Raw genomic sequence first — 22,965 nt, 5'->3', positions numbered from 1 at the left:
ACTAATTGGAGTTTCAGCACCAACACCAAGGGAAGTAACCCAGTCTTGATGTTATCAATGCTTGGATACTGTGGTCAAGCTATACCAGTGTAAAATAATAAGAATAAGAATAAGAATAAGAATAAGAATTTATTATTTATACCCCGCCCATCTGGCTGGGATAATAATAATATTTTATTATTTATACCCCGCCTATCTGGCTGAGTTTCCCCAGCCACTCTGGGCGGCTCCCAATCAAGTGTTAAAAACAGTACAGCATTAGATATGCAGTTGAAGAGCTCTTGACCTCATAGGAAGAAGCAAAATCACTGTAAGACAGTCCCTCAATAACCATCCCATGGAACTGGTCCATGATCAACAGCATCAAAAACAACAGAGTGATTGAGAATCAGGGACAAGAGCTTTTGTCCCATTCTCAGTACAGCTAACCCATCAGGGTGACTGAGGCTGATTTGGGCACATAGCCAGGCCTGAACACAGATCAGAATTAATCTCAATGAAAGGTCTGAATTCTGGATTGTCCAGTCTGTTTTATCATGTCACACAGGACATTTCACCTATTAGAAAATTTTGCTGCAGAGCGTGAGGAAATGTGCTGACAGTTATTTTGTGCGTGTATGCAAAACCCAGATAGATGTTTTAAGACTAAGAATTGCCGACTGTATGCTCTTAACATTTCAGCTGAGTACAGCTGGTCCACGAATACGCATCAATATTCACTGGGGTGTATGTCTTTTATTTATTTATTTAAACAAGTAGAAGGCTTCTGCCCCCCCCATCCCTTCAGCATTGATTGGCACTCACAAAAATTTATGCATGCAGGAAGTTGCCATGATGTCATTTGAAATGCTTGATTGGAAAGGAATGCAATTTACAAGATCTGCCAAGACAGCAAAAGGAAAACTCGAGCCATGTATTTTATGACTTCATATAAAACAGTGACAGATTGGTATGTTACATTTCATAAGCTTTAAAAGCTTGAAATTCTGTGGATGGCTTCCATGTACAGTTGTTTTATTTATATGAACCTGAGACTAGCAAGTCAAAGCTTAAGCACGGTGCTGGTTTTGGATGGTAAAGCACTGGAGAGACTCTGGGAGAATTAGGAATTATCCAGTCTGGATAATTTAGTAGTAGACTGGAGCTTTAGTATTAAAACTTCAACTTGAACTAAAGCCCAAACAGGAGCAGCCTCCAGCATTAGGCTATAATTAAAGAGCATAACATTTATATGCTTAAAGTATGCACCTTTCAGTCTACAATCAGCTTAGTCCCAGATAAAATGGCTACCTAAGAATCCTTTATAATTTTGCATGTTGAAATAAATGTGATGACTTTCTTCAGCTTTTGACCATTTGATTTATAAAAAAGCTCTGGGTGATACCCAGCTGTGGCATCCCCACTTGTGCAACAGCCAGTCTACTAGTGAAAATCTCATTCTTAGCTTAGCATAACAGCCAAATCCAATGGGCGCATTAACAAAAAGCATTGTGCAGCTCCTAGTGCGACAGCAGCAATGATTATATTCAGTGACTGTGAAGCTTGCCTGCTCCCATTTATGCAAGAATGTCAATGCCCAAAACCGATTGCACTACCTTTATGCTGGGTCTTGCCCTCCAGATTTAGTATTTCCTTTTTTTAAAATTTCCCAACATTTGTATTCCACTGTGGAAGCCAAGGTGGCATACTTGCCATTTATATGTGGTATTGTTAATAAATACCATACAGTACTCACACGTGTGCTGCCTTGGATTCCACAGCGGAAATAAGAAAATAAATAAATAAAATATGACTGCTAGAGGGTGAATCCAGTGTAATGTTAGTGCAGGAGGTTTAGAGAGCTATGTTATTGTCACAGAGCACAAGCTTTACTTATTGCTAAGGTGGTATTAATCGAAAACAAATTATTTACACTTAGTTTTTGCTGAGAGGGAAATAACACAGGAGGTGGGTATTTTAAAACTAATTTTAGAAATTTTTTTTAATGCAAAATTGGTTTTTGATGGTACATTATTGTCTTCTACCACAGAATGTTAATGTACATGAGCTGTTAATGTACATGATAATATATTTGTTTGTTCAGGTGTTGACGTTTTAATTTGTCAATGCTGAGTGGAAGGAAATAGCTGCTTTTGACTCTGAAGAGAACAGCTTTTAAGTAGAAGTAGAAATTATGACCAATCATCAAATAGAGCCACTTTCAGTCATTTTGGCACCCGTGGAGCATTAAAATAACATTTCTGTTTTATTAGTGAAGTCATTAGTACCCATATTCAGATAGGTTGGTGCTGGTCACTTGTATAGAAAAAGTGTGTGAGCCTAAAGGCAGATAGATAGATATAGTGATTTGCAGCGCAATCTTATTCAGGTTTGCTTCTAAGCTCGTCCCCCCTGAGACTATCATCTACATATCTATCTATCTATCTATCTATCTATCTATCTATCTATCATCTATCTATCTATCATCTATCTATCTATATCATCTATTTAATACAGTGGTACCTCAAGTTACAAACACCTCAGGTTACATACGCTTCAGGTTACAAACTCTGCTAACCTGGAAGAGTTACCTCGAGTTGAGAACTTTGCCCCAGGAAGAGAATGGATATCGTGTGCTGGCGGTGCAGCGGCAGCAAGAGGCCCCATTAGCGAAAGCGCGCCTCTAGTTAAGAACAGTTTCAGGTTAAGAATGGACCTCCATTAAGAATGAACGAATTAAGTTCGTAACTAGAGGTACCACTGTATACTGCTCTTCATCACAAGATTTCATGGCGCTTCACAGAATAAAATACAAGATAAAATATAAGTAAAAAATTAAAATGAAAACAACAAAACACCCACCCCCCATTTAAAAGTCTTTAGATAGAATATTAACCAGCCAAAGGCTTGGTTGAAGAGGAACATTTTCGCCTGGCGCCTAAAATATATAATGAAGGCAAACCTCCCTGGGGCCAGCATTCCACAAATAGAGAGAAAGAGGTTTCTCTAGAGCATCCAAGTGATGGGAATTCCAAGTTGCCCACCTGAAGACTGCAGTGTTGTTGTTTTTTTAAAAAGCTATTTTTTATTAAATATTTCTTGGTTTACAAAAGTATGTGCAAGTGTTGAGGCCAGTAGGGTCTTAAACAATAAAATTATCATTTGTTAAAGGAACACAACAAAATAGCCATCAACAATGAATTAAGATGCGCCTGCCACTGCCAATAAAATATTTGACTCCACTGAAATATACAGAAGTTTAGGCCTAATTAGCATTCTCCACCTGGAAGGGTTCTTTCCTTTTTCTTTGGTACAGGCACAACACTGAAACTGCAGGAAATCTACTTCAGTATCAGAACTCTAAACAGAAGACTGGGTGGAAGGATATGCAATGCTAAGAGAGTCCTGGGAGATAAGTGGGATTTAATGGTGCCGAAGTATCAGGACAGCCTTATTTTCTGGAATGGCCTTCCACAATCATGGGACATATCTAATCAGATGGCAGCAGCTTGTTCAAAGCTGACATGTTGTTTCAGCTACAGTATTATGTACTGTAAGAGCCGCTGCTCCATACCTCTCCATGCTCTAGGCATATAAAACTCTGAATTGCATGTCTCTTCTGTGATAGTCCCAAGGCTACCACAAAGAGGTTTCCCCTCCCCTTGTATAAAGAATGCAGGTTTGAGTCTATAATGAATTATTTTAGACACCACCTTTGTGATGTCTTGTCATTCTGTGTTTTGGTACACCATATTCTCATGATTCTCTGTAGCTTCTGACCATATATCATGATGAATTATAAAATGAAATCTTGCCTCCGGCTTTGTCATCAATCTTGCATCTTTGTCCCCAGTTGGCAGATGAAGGAATAAAGATCATGCAGGAAATGCTCAGGTGAGCTCAGCACAGAGCTTATATGATCAAATGCCTGGGATTTCATCTCAACACAATTCTTTCTCTCCTTTTGCTTCCCCGTTCATTAACAAACAGAAAGTGTACAATGGAAGATAAAGCTGGGGAGGAAGAACGGCAACTTTTTGCAATTTGTTCTCCCCCATGTTTTTCTCAGCTGTTGTTCGGACTGATGCTGCTGATTTGTTTGGTTTTGCAGTTTAGGGAAGCTTTATTTTCTTACTCTAAAAGTATGTGAGCAGCTATTTCACTGACAGCATGAATCCAAATGCTATTTTGAAAAGCTGCCTTGAATGCACATGTGACCAGAAACACCCACGCTTAATCTGGCCATTCAGCGCATGCTACTTCCTGTTGGAACAGGAAGTCTGGTGTGGACTTCTTCAGCTTTCCCTTTCAAGAGTCAATGCTTGTTCTTTCTTTCCTAATGGAAAAGGGGAGTGGGGAATCTTTGAATTTTCATTTTTCTGGAAAAAGTTACTAATGGTGCGGTATTATGCACCGCTGCTCAGAAATAAGCTTCACGGTGTTGCATCAAACTAAATGAATCGTGTCCATTGGGTTGTATCCAGTGTGGTGCTATGTTAAAGTCGCTTAATGGTATACTTGTTCCGCTGGTGAAATTTTTGCCAGACATTGTTGCACAAGAACAGCAACACAAGGAAGTTGCTAGTAACTTTGTTGCACAATAGATTGCACAAAGAGTTCCTGCTTGTGCAACTGTTGCATTTGATTCCTTTTTTGCACAACATTGTAACTTACCTGTTTGCAAGTGCAAGAGAATGCTGGCAGGCAGAGAATGTTGGGTACAGCTCATAGATTTCAGTGGATCTACTCTGAGTACGATTTAGACATTAAAAGACAATGAGGCTTACTCCTAGGTAAGCAGATACAGGGTTGGAGCCCAAAAGGTTACGAAATGCAAAATACAATAAGGTTAAATACGTTCTAGTTATAAAGAATAAAGATATACTTTGAAAGGTTATTGGGGTTTTTAAAAAAAATTGACTTCAGTAACTTGCTCAGTTTTTAGTTAGAAAGAGTTTCAGAGGAAATAATGCTAAAATAACAAAAATAAGCTTTGAACAGGTTCCATCTAAATATTTTTAAAAATTGATTAGGATATTTATATTCCACCCTTCATGTTATCACACCCAGGGTGGCATGCAGGGATTGTGAAATAAACACCCAACACATTGAAACAAGAAAACACCAGAATGGTGAAAAATAGAAAAGAAGTGGAAATAAAGTAAGTTTTTAAAAAGGTGTTTTAAAAGCCTGGGATAATAAAATCCTTTACCAGGCACTAAAAAGACTTGAGTGGGGGCATCAGGTGAGTCTCCATGGGGGCGAAGATTCCATAAGCAGGGTGCCAAAACCGAAAATGGCCTTGGCAAATGATATCAGCATGCTGGCAGGCTCATGTGGCTGTAGACAGCCCTGTCTATTCCATACAGCCATGAATATTATTTTTCTTCCAAGAGATCAAGATGAAAGAGACCATCTCACTCACCGCAGCATGAGACAACCCACCAGGTGGTGGGAGGAGGCTGTCAAGTTAACTCTGGCAGTTGCTAGTGGTAGAACTCATTTTATAGGTTGAACCAGCTAGTAAATTAGCTTGTAATTAGCTTGGAGGGGGAAAAAATAAACCCAACTCTTTAAATAACCAGTACGAATGACAAGCAATCAATGCCCTCCAAACTCGTGAAAGTTCTTCCAAATTTCCACATGTCTGATTTCATCCTCTTCACTTATCACTGTCTCTTCTAATGTAATATTTCTTTAAAATTCAAGAAAGTTGATCCAAACTTGGCTGGTGTTTGCATGTGAGGCTTTGTAGAAACTCTACACATGACATTCTGAGCAACTTAGCTGTTTGAGGTCCTGGCTGATTATTGGCTCCTTTGTGGAATAAATAACTTATTTATTTTTTAAAAAACACCTGTCATAACCCTAAATTATTTCAGCTGCCTAATAGCTATCATTTTCTGAAGGCCATTTTTCAGTTGATTCTCCCTCACCCATCTACTCAATAGGCATTGATATGATTGAGGTAAAGCTATCTATTAGCGCTGCTAATGCAGTTTGAATTTGTGAAATGGGCATGTGACTCCAGCTACTGCTCTCATTCTTAGGGTTTTTTTTAAAAATAAAATAAAATGGGTGGCTTATAGTTTATAGCAGGGTTAACAGATTGAAAGCTGTCCCTCCACCACTTGTTCTGCCTCATTCACACATCGCTATAGAATTACTTAAAAAGAATAAATAAAACACACTGAGGGCCTGTTAGTAATGGGGGCGGGGGGAGAGATTCATTACTTCCAGTTTCTTCAAATTTACAAGGATTTCAAACCTACAAGGTGAGAGCTAGTTTCGTTGCTGCCTCCTGCAGGAGAAAGCAGGGCTGAGGGACAGAGCTTGTGGGTTGAGTAGGAAATCACAACATGTATTTTCCTCTATCTGTTAGTCTCGAGCCTGCTCTCAACTGACTGGAGGCATGCAATGTTGCTTATATCTAACACTTATTTCATCATCCTCTTTACTCAAAATGTTATTCATCATCAGCAATCTGTAAACTATGATTCCAGAAGCTCAAGAATAGGGGAGGGGTGTCTGTCAGGTCAGGGACTGAAAGCAACCATCCAGGCCTCTCTGCTTGGCCTCTTCTGCCTTGCTCTAGACCAGGCTTCCTCAACCTCAGCCCTCCAGATGTTTTGAGACTACAATTCCCATCTTCCCTGACCACTGGTCTTGCTAGCTAGGGATCATGGGAGTTGTAGGCCAAAAACATCTGGAGGGCTGAGGTTGAGGAAGCCTGCTCTAGACCACTCTCCCTCACTCCCCCAGGCCACACTGCCCACTGCCTCTTCTCCACACCTCCTCAGGTGTCCTCAAATTGTGATCACGCCTATTGCTTGGTTGGATGAAGGATGGAGAAAGCGGGAGCTTTTTTCAGTGAAAACTCCTGGAACAGAACTTCCAATCCAGAATGAGAATGTGGGAACAGGGAGTGCTAAAGTCCTCTACCGCACTGTACCAAGGTTCCAGTTGGACGCAACCCCAGCCCACCACTGGCAATTTGTGGAAGAAGAAGGCCTTCATTCAAGGACAAACAATATGATTTGTGTCATGAATAGTTTGGCCCTAAATGCTGTGATAGGCTCTCATGTCCTTCTCTGTAACCTTTGCAGATGATGATGATGATGATGATGATGATTTAGGTACCCACCATCTGACTGGGTTGCCCCAGACACTCTGGGTGGCTTCCAACACATATAAAAACATAACAAAACATTAAAAAACCTTCCCTTGCACTGAACTTATGACACACATATTGTGGGAGCCTTTTTTTGTGGAACCTGGTTCAGTTGCACCATATGGTCCATGGTAAATCCGGCAATTAAAAATTTATTTGATGCCCCCCTTACCTTCATGCCCTAAGTGAGTGCTTATTTTGCTTAATGGTTAATCCAGCCCTGGGTAATCATATATAAGGCTGCAGCCTAAATATAAATCCTCAAATGAAGTATAGTGTAACTAAACCAGACTATTTTAGGAGCAATGTAGAGCATCATGCTTTTTTGTATAGTTGAAGAAAATGAAGAGCATATCCTACATCTGCAGTACAGTGGTACCTCCTGTTATGAACTTAATTCGTTCCGGAGGTCCTTTCTTAAGCCAAAAGTGTTCTTAACATGAGGTGCACTTTCACTAATGGGGCCTCCTGCTGCTGCTGTGCCACCGGCGCTTGACTGCTGCTCACATCCCGGAGCAAAGTTCGTAACTAGGGGCATCTATTTCTGGGTTAGCGGAGCTCGTTACCCAAAGCATTCGTAAGGAGGACAGTATGTAACCCGAGGTTCCAGTGTAGTAATGAAATACTTTATGACGTATTATTTTCATAGTTTAGTGCTTTCAGATCACAGAACTCATAAAATGTTTTGATATTGAAGGATGTGATTCAGGGAAGTTCATGAATAGCTTTGGATGCATCTGAAATGCTGCTTGTAGGGTGAAACATTTTTAATAGCACACAAATTCTAACCATCATGCTAGCATATCCACCATAAATATCATTTCCAACTGAAATCTATAAGCAATCGAAGTAGGATATATTGTATATCATATTGAATAACAGGAATATAAAATTGCCAAAATATTTTGGAGGTGCAAAATATGTATTTGTGCAGCTTTTCTTGTTTCTCCTAGCAAGGGCAGTGATCGCTTTCTAGTCGAAATTGAACCTGGTGTGCATAACCCTCCATAGCAACATCTTTAGTTATTAAAAGGAATGGTTAAAAATTACAATTCTAAAACATCTAACTTTCTGAGGGACTGAAATGTCTCAGTGCCATAAGGGGACAAATTAAAGCCTGGAACTTTCCAAAGCATCTTGAATTTACTCTGCAGATACTGTATTTTACGTTCTGTTTTCTTGTCACATATCTGGTTAATGTAAGCATTTAATCTTGCAGGCCCGTGACTTTTTTTTTTTGTTAGTTCTTTTTCTTACAGTTCAAAGGGTTGGGGGCTTACAACTAACTGATAGTTTACCTGGAGGCAAGAACAGAAATTGAAGTCCATTGTTTCCCCCTGTAAGCACTTGAACTCTATATGAGCATGAAAATTACTGAATAGTTTGCGAGGTTTTGACAGATTGTCATGCTTCACAAAAAGAGTGTTTGAGTCCTTCCATTAGTGAACTTTTTCTAATATGCTAGGGGGAGAAATAGCACTCCTTCAAATTCCAGCTAAATATGGTGAGCGTCTATTCTTTAAACTGCATTGAAGAGATAATTACTTCAGCTTCCTTTTTCATGTGATACTTTCACAATGATGCCTTAAGAAAATGACTTTATATATAACAATGAAGCCTTCACTCTGGAAGCCATCACATAACTAATAAAAATACTTAGCATTTATATAGTGCATTTCAAGAGTAGAAAGTACTTCATATGTACTGTGATGTATTTAGGTAGTAGGATAGTGAGAGTACTTCTAAACATTTTTTTAAAGTAAAAAGCACTGCTTACGGGTGGTAATGCGGCTTACTTATGGCGGCAGTGCCAAACCAAGCATGGAATTTCCTTAAATATGTCAAACTACTTCGTGCCTGGTCTGTTATGACTTGATTAGTTAGAGGTTAGGAAGAATAGAAATATGTCTACATTTTCTGGAGGGCTCTTCCTGGTATGAAAAACTATTAAGAGTTTTGCATTGATCATTCAGGGTCAAACTACAACATTGCCCTTGGTGGTCTTGAGCCTCTGCGTGATGTACCAACTGCAGGTAGCATGGGGATTCTCTGGGGCCAAGGTGTTAGGGGGCATACTTAAAATGACAGTGAGGCTGAGCCTCTCAGTAACACTCTGCAGACATGTTTGTGCTTCATCTTTGTTCTTCCATGGCAATAGCAGGTGAGATCTGTACTTGGCTACAGACAGGTATATAAATAAATGTGCTTAGAATTTGAGGCACTCCACTAAGGCTATTATTAATACTGAAACACAAAAGACCTTCATTACTCCTATATTGTAAAAGGAAAGAAATACCTGAATTGTGAGCAGAAAAGAAAGAGAATAAAATTACCTGCAACTAGACACTTTTTTTTTTTTGTAATTAAAATGTCCATCAACATTTAAACCAGAACGTTAGATGGTGACAGGACTGCCAGGCTTATCAGAAGTTACTGCCTTGGATTAATAAAACACGTCTAGATCTGTATCTGTATCTCAATTATTATTTCCTTTACAGAAGACTAATGCCTTCTTTTTCAGGATTAACAGAAAAAGAAGCAACATCACACCTTGCCCCAAAAGATCTGTATTATCTAGTTTGAATAAGAGATGAAATACATCAAGCCCTTTAAATTATTGCTTAACAAAGAACAGTGACAGTCCTTGTAAAAGAAATAGGAGATTTCAATTTGATTATGTTTTAAGAAACATTGCTATCATTTTATCCTGCAAGCTGTTTTCATAAGGCCTGGGTGGGGGGAGTCTTTGAAAGTTGGACTTGGATCTCAGCAAAAAGTTATATGGGTGTTTTTTTCCTCCCAAAGACAGAGCACCTCTGAGTTTTATTCTGCTTTGCTTGTTTGTTATTGACAGGGGCAAGAAAGCTGGACATGATGTAGACTTTTTGATCACAGTTCCAGGATCAAGTCAGGAGGATGAATTGTTACACCTAGTGATTGACTTTTGGAAAAAGCAGGTAGGACAAATTGTCGTAAGATCACTGTGTTCAGCACTCTCAGCTTGATGAATGTAGGTAGATGTTGAATACTTTATCTGCTCCGATCAACACCCCAGAAGTTATTTTTCAATCACACGTATTGGCTTGTGCTAATTTGCGAGGGGTGCTAAATAGAAAAGGGTACTAATTGCATTCTGCTCATCTTGCTGTTTCTTGACCAGAGATACTTAATTGCTCATTTGCTTGCCAGAATGACCAGCAGAATCTCTGGGTTGATACATGACTACATTCTTTCTCTGAAGTTTATTTTCTAAGTAAAATCCAGTTGTACAACACTATACCTCTGACTCAGATTGCAGTGACATCACTAAAATGTCTCAAGTCACTGAATGGGGAGCAATGATATGGGTTATAAGCCTTATGGTCTATATCAGTTACATGCATTTTTATTAAAAGAAAAAGGATGAGTTATTGAAAATAAAAGGCAAAGTAGGAATTGAGCAATAGTGGCATCAGAGGGAGGTGGGATAAACAGAGGGGATAGTCTGAAATGGCACATGATGCAGCAAAACAAAGACAAATTTGGCTGAAGACAAATCAGAGTTTGGTCAGTGTCTGAATTATGATTTTCTATGAGTTTCATAATCCCATGAATTCAATATAAGTGTACCTTAATGCAATTAAAAACAAAACAAAACAGTCATTGTTAGACAATAATACAAAATAGCATACTTCTAAATTGTCCAGATTTTGTTTATTTATTTTTTAATGCCTTTTAAATGTGTTGCTGGGAAGGGGAGGTTATTGGGTTTCTTGGTTTTATTATGTATTTTGTGTTCTCATTTTGTATTTTTATGTTGTGAGCTGCCCTGTGATCTTCAGATGAAGGGTGGTATACAAATTCAATAAATAATAAATAATAACAAATGATGTAACTATCAGATACAGTGGTACCTCGGGTTACATACGCTTCAGGTTACAGACGCTTCAGGTTACAGACTCCGCTAACCCAGAAATATTACCTCAGGTTTAGAACTTTGCTTCAGGATGAGAACAGAAACCGTGCTCCGGCGGTGCAGCGGGAGGCCCCATTAGCTAAAGTGGTGCTTCAGGGTAAGAACAGTTTCAGGTTAAGAACAGATCTCCAGAACGAACTAAGTTCTTAACCCGAGGTACCACTGTACTAGGAGAAAGTTTTGTTTTGATTTGCTGTGGAGGCAGCTGCAGCTGGGGAGGGAGGACATAATTAAACCTCCCCTCCCTGTGTGAGCCTCACCCAGATCTGCCCTTTTGCACTTCTGTTTGAGTTTAAGAGAAAAAGCACATGCATAGCTGCAGGCTTGTAGTTTGATCCACAGTCACCATTTTAAAGGCATGTCACTTTGGGAGAGTGGCTAAAGGAAATTTCTCAAGGACAGTAGCTTCCGAATTTTTTATATTCTTCTTGCCTTTTGTAACACTGCATTTCTCAGCAGAATGCTCATAAATTTTATTCCTGTATTTCTTGGATGGCTTACCCAGATGAGACTCCTTTCTGCTAGCTATTCTGTTTGCATTGCATTATGAATAGCCAAGGGTGGGATCTCCTCTATATCTATTATCTCTCCTAACCAGGAGAGAATGAATATCACTACTGTAATTCTTCGTTCTCTCTTCCCTCTGGATATCCCCTTTGAAGTGAAAGTTGCCGTGCTTTTTGTTAGAGTCAAGCTGCCCCATTCTGCTGGTCTCTGCTGAGACTTAGTGCATCTCTCTGAAACTGAAAACTCGTCTCAGGAGCTGAATCTGCCACTTTAGCTCTGGGTCTCTGATTTTATCATCACATTCCCTGATTTCAGTCTGTATTGGATCTGCTCTCTCTGCTAATTTAGCTCTCAGGCCCACTTTACAACTTCTCAGTAAGTTGCTTGGGGCTGCTATATATTTTCTTATCAGGATTGTCATTACTCAAATAATTACTTCCTCTTTGAACTCACCTGAACCTTCCACCATCTCAATGATTCTCAACAGATTTCCCAACTGCTCTGTCTGTTAAGTGCTCACCATTTCAGTCTTACAAGACTGAACACCAAGTACCTTTCAAAGGTCCTACTGTGTGCTAAAGTTTTTCTCTAATTTCAGAGATCCCCTATTTATTTGAGTTGGGCTCTCTCTGTTTTAGCCTATGGAATTTCTGGTGCTGCTTCTCCAACAGTGGCAGAGGCAACAGGGCAAGTGGGTTGACCACAGGAATGTAGCATCAATTATGTGGTGGGAATGTGAAAAAATCAGAGAGTTCTGGAACATGAATTAAAAAAGATACTCCAATTCCGATTCACAAAAAGACCAGAGGCCTTCTTATTAGGGATAATGTCAACTGAAATCAAGAAAGAAGTAAGACCACTCTTTATTTATGCAACATCTGCAGCCAGGATTCTGGTCACAATGAATTTGAAGAGTGAAATTACACCTACAAAGTCAGAATGGCAGGTAAAAATGACAGAATACATCCAAGTGGCAATAATGACGGGGAGAGTTAGAGGGTACTCCATGCAGAGGGTGAATAAAGAATGGATAGTATTTAAAGAATATTTGAAAAACTACTATGATAGCAAACATCTCCTGGCAGACCTTGAATGATTCTTGTAATAAACTAAATAATTTTTCTCTGAAGGAAATTAAGGAAACAAAGTACAATAACATGATGCTGTGTAAAAAATAACAAATGAGATTCATATTTTTTTTGAGAACAATCAGAAGTTTATTTTATCTTTCTTATCTTTAGTCTTTATTTTCTTTCCCCCTATTTTTCGATATATTTTTCCTTTTTCTGTGTAGTGTGCATGCATAAATTTTAGCATGGTAAATTGTTGTGTAAATATGTGTTGAATGTTTAATAAAGATTTTTTTTAAAAAAAGGAATGTTGTATCAGCAACTTCTACCACCCGAGGTGGCTGCTTCTCCATGCCACATTATAGGGCCAGTCCTGTATAGACCTCATTTTAAACTGACTGTAGTTTTCAAAGCAGAGACAGATGGGTGCCAACAACCATTGTAGAAAGAATGTGCTTTCAGCACTTTCAGCACAGACTTAGAGATGCATGAATGAAGATTTGAGTTGAGAATGAAATATCCAAGCCAAGGACAGTAAGGCAGAATATGTGATAACATAGTGATCTGTCAATTGGGAAAGTTGAAATCAATTATTCTTCTTGGAATTTCCATGGTTTGTAAAGCATGAACCTGCTGCCTTGCTGCCCATTCTTTCAGCTGATTGCAACCCTGTTTCAGTCCTCTTAAGCCCTTTCCCTACCATCAGGGCTGAAGGAATTGGCTGTCAACAAATATCAAAATGCAAAAAAAAGACAAAAAGACCTATACTCCCCCTGCCTTTTCTGAAAAGCATCTTTGATTGCTATGCAAATGGAAAGCATGCTTTTATACTTGTGACAGCAAGCCTGTCTCTGTATTCACTCCTTTCCTGCTTTCGTGCAACAACTTCAAAGGCTGAAATGCATCAAAAAGAAAGCCACTAAGGTCACAGTGCCGACTTTCTTTCAGCTGTTTTCTTGAGAAAGAATTCTGCAGCATTTAACTTTTAAACAATGAATAAACCTACCCCTCCCATCAGTTCAGTAGTTTGGGAGCATTGCTTTTCCTCAGCTGAAAGTTTAACATTGTCACATCCTCTTAAAGGCAGTTGAAAACAAATGGGGTAAGTCAGGCCTATGATGCTTTTTGATGTGGCATCATTGGGGATAAGCGAGTCTAGGAACAGAGGCTAAAAAGGGACCTCTCAACTTAAAAGGGTAACAATAAAACAGAAAAGCTGCATTGCAATTGATGGATTATCTTTTACAATAATGTTTTTATAAACATGCCACACGGGCATTATAAAATGACTTTGCTGTGGGCTGCCATCTGGAATGCTATAGACCAGTCATTAGTATATATTGATGCACTTTAAAGCAAATGTTCTTCCACCCAATGATCTGGGAGTTGCCAGGAACTAAGACGGTTGGATGGCGTCATGTACGCCTCCTTCCGGCAACTCTGCAGCCAAGCTGGTGCTAAACGTATTGCTCTGCTTTCCTTTGGACCACATCAGAGAGGCTGAGAGTGGGGGTCTTGTCATATGAGTGGACCTCCGTAGTACTGTCCAGGCTTGCACACCAGAGAGGTCATTTCAGTGCCAGTATCGCAGCAGAAACAAGGAGGCAGCAGTAACGAATTACTGGTCTCTGCAGCCACAGCAGGCACTGTGATTCCCCAGTGGTTTCACTTCACCCCTGGAGGCACACTCCATTGTCTCTCAAGACAGACAGATGCCAACAACAAAAGCAAAGTTGATAGAGCCTTCATATTTGGTGTTATATTTCAGTGCATAGCTTGGGATAATAATATAGAGGCCTCTAGGAGTTGGTGTCACAGTCAGAATACCCCTCTCGAGGAGGCCTGGAGTAGGAGAATTATATGTCTTTAGTAAAGGGTGGTAGAGAAATAAGAGATAAAAGATCGTAGCCCTGTCCAATCTTAGCCCTGACTCTACCCATAGTCGTCATGACCCTCTGATAGGAAGGACCCCCTTGAAGGAATACAGACCTCAAGAGCAAAAATGCTGCCTCTCTACTCCCACTGTCTAGCCACGCTCTCTCTTGTCCTGCTTTTATGATCTGTACTACCAGACTCCGTCGCTCGAAGGAGACATTGATCTGCCTCTCCCCCACTGCACGCTACATATAATGTGCTTCCTCAGAACGGAAATATGAAGCATAATATCCAAAGTAATCACCATTGAAAGTCAATGGTAGTCTTGCATCTGGATAATGTCTTTTGTTTTGTAAGCATAGCCCTTGGCTTCAAATCAATATCTTGAGTCCTATTGGAAATCTATAGGCTTTTAGCTATTGTCTTCAGAGTACTCTGAAAACAACTTCAATTAAATGTGTGTCCATGGAGCTCTTTGAGCTTCAGCGTTGTGGGTTTCCACGTGTCAAAACTGCTGTATGCCCTTCTAAAATCACTAGAGTTATTTCTATGCCACTGGTGTAATATCACCAGGGCTACCTATATTCAGGACTGAAATAATATTTGTCACCAAGGAAAACTGAATTCATTTATCCACTTTGGGTAAATTTGTATAATTTCTCTTATTTTACATAGTCAGCAATGGTATATTTTGTGTTTTACCTGCTTTGTTTTTTTTATGTTTCTCATATTGTATTTTATTATTTTATTGTAGTAGTAGCAGCTTTGATTTGGGCTACCTTGATATCCATTTTGTGGAAAAGCAGGATACAAAATACATGGGTTCTTGGAATTTTATCCTATAATTGTTTAACTATTGTGATTAAAAAGAAATGCCTGGATTAGCATGGTTTTATCCTTAGGTTTTTTCATCTGTGTGTAAATTGCCCTGTCTTAAATTAGAACAGGTTTTTAATTGCAAACCTCCTTGGGGTGAATGGTTGGGAGGAGAAAGGTCTTCATACCTAACTGAATGGCTGGTCTGAAAATCCAGTGATGCTAAAAACTCTTTTTCAATCATCTTAATAGTTTTGCTAGCACAGACTGAAGGCAATATCTTTTTCCTGCAGCACAATCAATTTTGGATAAAGCTGTAACTTGGTCACTGAAAACAAACTCTTAAATGATAGTTTGGGATTTGCACATTAGATGGACCCTAAAATTATGCAGTTTGTAATTTTTTCCAGCCTAATAATTTTCTCCTGTTCTTGTTGCTAGAACAGTGGTTTCCTGCTACGTGAAACAATTACAGTCTCACTCATGCCGACTGATTTAGCAGCTGTCTAAAGATGGATGCATTTGTGCTTGTCAAGCTATGCTAGAAAGACAGTCTAGGTCAAATCCTCAGCTGGTCTGACTTGGCACAACGTCTCTGGGAGCCAATGGAACGTTGCCATTTTACACTTGCTGAGGCCTGGCATGCTCTAAGATGTTGTGATGATGAACGATGCCTCTCTAGGCTTTTTTCTTTTAGTGTAAACTCTGCTGGGTGAGGGCTTACAAAGCAGGGCCAGTAGTATATCAACTGCTAATAATTTATCATGTCTTGGATGGTTAATACACCTGCATTTGCTGCAGCAATTGAAATGAAGAGACAAACACAAGGCTCTGGGATGAGAAAGCCACAACTTTATTGAGTATGATTTGTAAGGCATTCAGGTCAAGACAGCCAGTACAGGGAAGAAACTAGCTTGCTCCAGCTAAACCACTAAGTTTCCAACTCAGGCTCACCACATGGGGTCTGCCTTCATAGTTTGTTCCATTTAATACACATTTCCTTTAAGAGATAAGTGAGCATGGGTTTTCTCAGGAGCGTACCTTAGGGTTGGGTAGGTTGGCCCCTGGCAAGGGTGCAGGCCCAGTGTATGGGTGCATGCAAAAACCAAGCCTCTGTCTCAGAGTGGCTGGGACCTCTGCTTCTCTGGGTGGCCAGGTGAGTCATGCAGGCTCCTCTGGGTGCCTTGGTGGATCTCTGTACCAAGGCCACAAGAGATAGTGTCCCGCCTCCCATACAGCTCCTTTCCAAGGGCACAAGGGACCCACCCTGAAGTTCCAGCTTCACTGCTACCTTGGAGCTTGCTGGATGGCAGTGGCAGAAGGTGGACCTGAGTCCCAGATTTGTCTGTCCACTGGAATAACAAATACTGCTCTTCATTTGTCATGTTTTGGGAGTCTGCATCAACTCCAGCCTTCTGCAACATACCTTGTTGTCCTGAGATTAGTCTTTCAACTCCCTTAATTATTTTGTGTCTGTGCCCATAAGCGTTAATACCAATTTCCTTTAATTCTTTGTGCCCCATTTCAACCAGTACATCTAATGTTATCTACAAAGAAAAGTAACATAAATGCAGATTCACATTAAACTCAGATTACGGCACAGATCTTCAGCATGGAAAACTTTGAGTTGCTAAGAACTGAAGCTATTATGCGCGCGCACACACACCCGCAATTTAAAATTTCTCATTTTACATTTGCATCATGTTTCCCTAACAATAAAGCTACGCACCTGCTCTCTCTCAAATACTATCCTGAACACGCCCGATCTCATCTGATCTCAGAAGCTAAGCAGGGTCAGGCCTGGTTAGTACTTGGATGGGAGACTTTCCCTACACTTTGAGTTCTCTCTACCCAATGTCATTTGCTAGTTTTACATTATCTCAACTCCACTTCCCACCCTTTTACTCAATCCAAAGGGGAGTACAGACCTGGTTAAGTTTACATTTTACAAAATTTGTTATGTTTCAGTGTCTTCTAGTATTTAGGATTCATTCTCTTCCCTTAAGTTTCTGTTTCATTGGTTCTCTTGAACTTGTGAATATTCCACCCCCTTGCATAGAGCAGCCCATATCTAAAAGAACCACATTTCTATTAATTAAATCTGTATGTCACCTAAACTGAAGCTTCTAGGTGAGTCACAGCAAACAAAATAGGAATGCAATTTGGAATCCATAAATACGATCACATAATAACATCAGTATGCCATCTGTCCATTATACAACACTTTATGAAATGGTTTTCCCATCCCAAACCTTAAAAATAGACCACAAAACCCTAAAAACATAATACAAAATGGCTGAAACAATTTAAAGTCTTCACAAAGGCTGTAAGGTGACTTGACATATTCTGAATGGCACCCTATTAGTCTAGATAATAAGCTAACCCTGCAGCAGTTTCCAGAATTTTATTCCTCAAAAAATGAGGAACATTTTCAATGTTTAAACTAGTGCAATTGACACAAAACTGGCAATTTTGACAAACAGTTGGTTCATATAAGAAAAAACTTTTCATTTTTTAATGTTAAAAATCTATCCAAAGGCCAGAAATACTGCCTTGTATTAACACTGAGCAGAACAATTGAACTCCACGTTAAAATGGTCTGTATGATAACCTTCAGCTAAAATTTAAATCTGGCATATAGTCCTTTGCAAGTGCAGGAATATTAAAATGGAAGTGGGAGTAGAGAGAGATGCTTGAGGAACTGACATAAGAGTGTTGCTTATTTCATATTCTGTAGACTACATTGTTCAGATTACAGCATTTTAAGATTTTCACGGCTAGCTGCCTTCACAAAAGGCCCCATTTGTAACCTAGAGAAGTGCTGCTTCAGCTGTGTTATGTGAAACAAGGGTATTGTCCGGTGCCTCATCAAATTAAGTTAATCAGAAACATTGTCTCAATGGATATATCCTAGGCCTTGATTACTGTTTAGAAGTTGCATTCTGACTTTGAGTCAGATTTCAATTGCTTGCTGAAGTCAGCATCCGTGTAACTGTTGCCTAATTGCATTTTAAAAAAGAAAAGAAAAAGAAAAAGAAAAGCAATGATATGGTTATTTGCAGGTTTCTAGCCTTTGTGTGTTCTTACTTACTTCTACAAATTGCTAAGCCATTTAATGATAGGGAGGCAGTAAAGAATAACTTAGAGGCATTCATTCCCAAAATGCCTTTCTCATCATATTTGCCACACAGCATCATCCGCTGATTCTGAAACCGTATCCACTTGAGTTTATATTATTAAATCAGCAAGGGAGAAAGAATGTTTCATACCTATGTTTTATTGCTAACTTATTTAATGGCCTATAATTGCCTGGATTAAGGGAGTGAAGTGCTCTCTGGAAGGGTCCAAGCCACAAAACTGGAAGTGAAGATTCCTGTAATGAATGAATCATTTCAGGGGTTTCTCTTGGTATCTTCAAAAATGTGGTTAAAATTTAAAATCACAGTGATGGGATTTTGCACCTGGAACAAGTGGGAAGACTCAGATTTGTGGGATCTGCTTTGTTTTTTTACTGTCCAGAGTCAGACCAAAGTACAATGGTACCTTGGTTTGCAACTGTTTTGGATTACAACGACGTCAAAACTGGAAGTGTGTGTCCCTTTTTTGGGGGGAGAGGCCCCACTGGCGAAAGCACGCCTTGGGTTACAACCTTTTTTGGTTTACAACCAGACCTCTGGAACGGCTTATGGTTGTAAACCAAGGTACCACTGTAGTGGGTTGGGACAGAACCAGGTGCTACTTCAGGGGATGGAGCTAATTACATATTGCATTCCATGAGCATAAGATTGGAATGATCTGCATATATAAAATTATGAACCATCACCTACAGATTTGAAATCTAATTTAAAGAGGGAAGGGGTGGAGTGGGGAAGAGCCGTTTGTTGGCAGGAACATAGGAAACAGCCTTATGCCATTTGCCCATCTAGCACAATGTTGACTCTTCCAACTCCCCTGGCAGCAGCTTTGCAGGAACACAGCAGCTTTGCAGAAACACAAGCAGAAGAGAGATTGCCCATCTGAGACATCAGAATGCACTGCAACATGTCACAGGAACGAGATTCAGAAAACAAAATTCAAAAGCAACAGCAACACTGCAGCAGATGACAAAAATGGGTAGAAATGGCTCAATAGAGGTTCTCTTGAAAACCCCACACTTAGAGCACAACTTGCATCCTGCTAGTAGAATAGTGGTGGTTGCCAATATGCAGGTGATTGGCATGGATGTATTGTTCTCTCTTTTGTAAACTCAAATGTGAGAAATAACAAAGTGACATTCAATAAGTTAAAGGGCTGTAAAAATAAGAAATGCATATTTTTATTCCCCCCCTCTTTTCCACCACCACCTGGAAAACTCCCCACGGCTCCAATATTTCCAGAAAAGTTCTGTCTCTAGATCAGCAGTTCTCAACCTGTGGGTCCCCAGATGTTGTTGAACTACAACTCCCATCATCCCTGAGCTCTGGCCTTGCTAGCTAGGGGTGATGGGAGTTGTAGTTTAACAACATTTGGGGACCCACAGGTTGAGAAAGGCTGCTCTAGGTGGTGTTTGAAGAAGGGAAAGGCCCCTTCATCTGGTGGGAACTAAATGGTGGTCTAGACTGTTGTTCTGCTTTCCCTTTACCCATCCACTCAGAGCGAGATTGTCCTTATGGTTATGGTTGGAGGAGGAAGTGACCATCTCAGCTGGAACAATGGAAAGCTGGATGGAGAGGCACCTCATTAGGCTGTTATGTCTTCTCTTTCTCCTTCTTTTGGGGCAAGATGACTCTTAGATAGTGGTATGGGGGTCCTAAGACTTGCTGTCCATCAAGCATTAACCTACATTGCTAGTCTTCTGATTTCAGCTATTAATTAATTATCTGAATTGTGTGTTCTTTCTAGGGATTGATCTTATACTATGATCTCATTGAATCTACATTTGAGAAGAAAAAGCTGCCGAGCAAAAAAGTTGATGGTTTAGATAATTTTCAGAAGTGCTTTATAATTTTAAAATTACCCAAGGGAAAAGTGGACTTTGGCAACTCTGTTATATCAGTTGCTTCTGCTGAGGAAGGAAAGAAGGACTGGAAAGCAATTCGCGTGGATCTTGTCGTAAGCCCCTTTGAACAATATGCATTTGCACTCTTAGGATGGAGTGGATCTAGGGTAAGTAAGCTCTTTTCCTTAATTTGAAACCTGAGCTGAAATTCTGATATTTGCAGCATAATAGGAAGATCCATATATCTGAACAATATTTCATTTTCTAATTGTTTCCCATTGTCCACAGTGGGGGTTATTTATTTTTAAATGTGTATCTCATTCTTCTACCAAAGAGTTGAGAGTGCTCTTTTATTTTCTGAGTAGTCTGAGAAATAGTGACCTGACCAGGTTTTGTCATTGAGCTTTTCAGTTTATTGGGGATTTGAACCAAGATCACCCCGGTGCAGGTTCAGTTCTTGTTCCTTTACACAGTACTGGTTCCATACAAGGTTGTGCTAGGTGTTAAGAAATTGTTTATATTTTTAGAAAATGCAGTTGTTAAAAAATCAGTCCTAATTTTAAAGTTAATCATGAATCTTTGGCATATTGGGGATTTGTGGAATTTGAAATATTTCAGCAAATGATGAGCCAACTGGGACCATTCTCTAGACATTTCTTTTCCCTGAGATTGTAGCTAACATTTCCCAAACATTCTCAAACAACCATGAGAACTACAAATGTACTTCTTTGAAAAGACAGCTGAGTATTGTTATCCTTTTAAAAATGGAATTTCTAGTTTCTAAGACTCCTTAATGAAAGCACCAGAACTGGAAAACCCTAATGTCTCCCTTTCCATATTGCATAGTATTCATGTGTGTGACAGAAAACCTGATATGCCCCGTTACTGCTCCTTTCAAGAAATAACAGATATTAATGAGCCCCATCAAACTCTATGGGACTTATTTCTGAACAGACATGCACTGGAATGCTATATAAGCCTGAAAACAATGCTATGTTCAGTGTGTTCCTTTGGCAGCAGCGTGAATGCCTTTAGGCAGATAGCTGCAGCCAAGCACTTTGCAAACTTCTGTGCTCACTGGAAAAGTGCAAACACTTAAGCTTTTTAGACTCAGACAAATTGTGTGAGTCACAAGCAAATGGAGTCCAGTATGTGTTTAAATTAAACTATCTCTTCTTATAAAACTATAACAATCGGCAAGGCAGTTAGTATCAGACAAAGCTAATGTGATGTAGTATTACATGTCAAAAGACAGTCCCTCTGGGTGAGCATCCATTATGGAGCTCGCATGAACTGCAGGCTACATTCATTACAGAGAAGAGGGTAATGTATGATCGCAATTTCATATTTCTTAATGTTATCTGTACAGTAATGGGATCCTGACAGACTTCCTTGTAGATGGCGACTTTGCCTTCCCCATTCTTTTAATGCCGGCTCTAAAAGATCAGTCTTACTCCAATATTTCAAAGTAGCCGAAATTGATGGAGATCTGTTGAATGCATCAATTTCAAGTCAGGGAAGTGTGTTGCAATACAAGCCTTTGGTAAATCGTATGCTGTGAATGCATTTCCCCCCCTTTACTGAAATCGGAAAACACCATTTCTTCTTAAAAGGTGTCATTTCAGCGAGTTTGAATTTGGAGATTCATTTTGGCTTATTATCATATCGTTGTGACTTTTCTGTCTGTGTAGCAATTTGAACGTGACCTGCGGAGATATGCTACCCACGAAAAGAAAATGATGCTGGATAATCACGCATTATATGATAAAACCAAGGTATTGTCTATCTCTCTCTCCCCCCCCCCTCAAATGGCATTATTGAATTCATAAAGCTTCCCTTATGTTGTGTGCTATCTGTCTTGGCTCAACCCAGTCGTATCAAACAGTGGCATCCAATTCTTTCAGTAAGAATGTTAACTTCCAGAAAACTCTAATGGCTGCCAATAGACCTCTTATTGCTAGGTTAATTAAAGGTCAGTAAGCAATTACTGTGAAATATTTCACAAGAGCAGCAGTATGCAAAAAGTGCAAATAAACTATATATTTTTATTTATGTTTGCTGATGCAATGGCCACACTTCAGTGATTTCGCAGCTTAATAAACTGAGATATGACTAAACCTCCTGCATCCACATGCAGATGATTCACTCATCCCTTAGCCAAAGAGGGAAACAAGTCAGAAAGCTGCAGTTAACTATAGTCTCCTGCTATACCAAAACTTGGAAATTATGGATAATGGCTGCCAAATAAACCAGGATATGAAGCCATGGTATAAAATTGGCTGGATAGCCTGGCTTGTTTGGAAGCCATTAAGTGTTGTTCCCAGTTTTCGATGCAATGGGAAACCATAGTTAACTAGAGTTTTCTGGCTTGTTTCACTGCTTCTGCAAAGGGAGGGGCAACACAGCTATGTGTGGGTACACAAAAATCCTTCATATCTTGGCTACCTCTGATGAAGTCTGATCATCCAAATAAAACCAGTGACTGATAGCTTTCTTTCTTTCAAAAGTTGGACCCGTGTCTGTTTTGCCACCCACTTCTAAGGCATCAGTTTGATTTCATGTTGGGGAGTGCAGCTCCCCATCAGGAAGTAATCATAGTTTGGAAAGTGATTGC

At 39.6% G+C, this 22,965-nt stretch overlaps 1 protein-coding gene across 1 annotated transcript in view; it reads left to right on the top strand.

The window, feature by feature from the left end:
* The window catches only part of DNTT (DNA nucleotidylexotransferase), a gene marked incomplete at its 5' end in the record, with an annotated part of 91,933 nt that overhangs the window by 53,856 nt on the left and 15,112 nt on the right, over positions 1 to 22,965 (top strand). Inside the window, 3 exons of the mRNA XM_083441026.1 lie at positions 10,005 to 10,107; positions 20,255 to 20,518; positions 22,043 to 22,126. Coding sequence (XP_083297152.1) covers positions 10,005 to 10,107; positions 20,255 to 20,518; positions 22,043 to 22,126 — 451 coding nt within the window. The remainder of the gene's footprint in view (positions 1 to 10,004; positions 10,108 to 20,254; positions 20,519 to 22,042; positions 22,127 to 22,965) is intronic.

This window comes from Podarcis tiliguerta, assembly GCF_965153285.1.
Source record: "Podarcis tiliguerta genome assembly, chromosome: 5".
Classification (NCBI taxonomy): Eukaryota; Metazoa; Chordata; class Lepidosauria; order Squamata; family Lacertidae; genus Podarcis; species Podarcis tiliguerta.
Note: the sequence above shows the minus strand (reverse complement) of the source record. Positions and strands in the feature narration are given on the sequence as shown.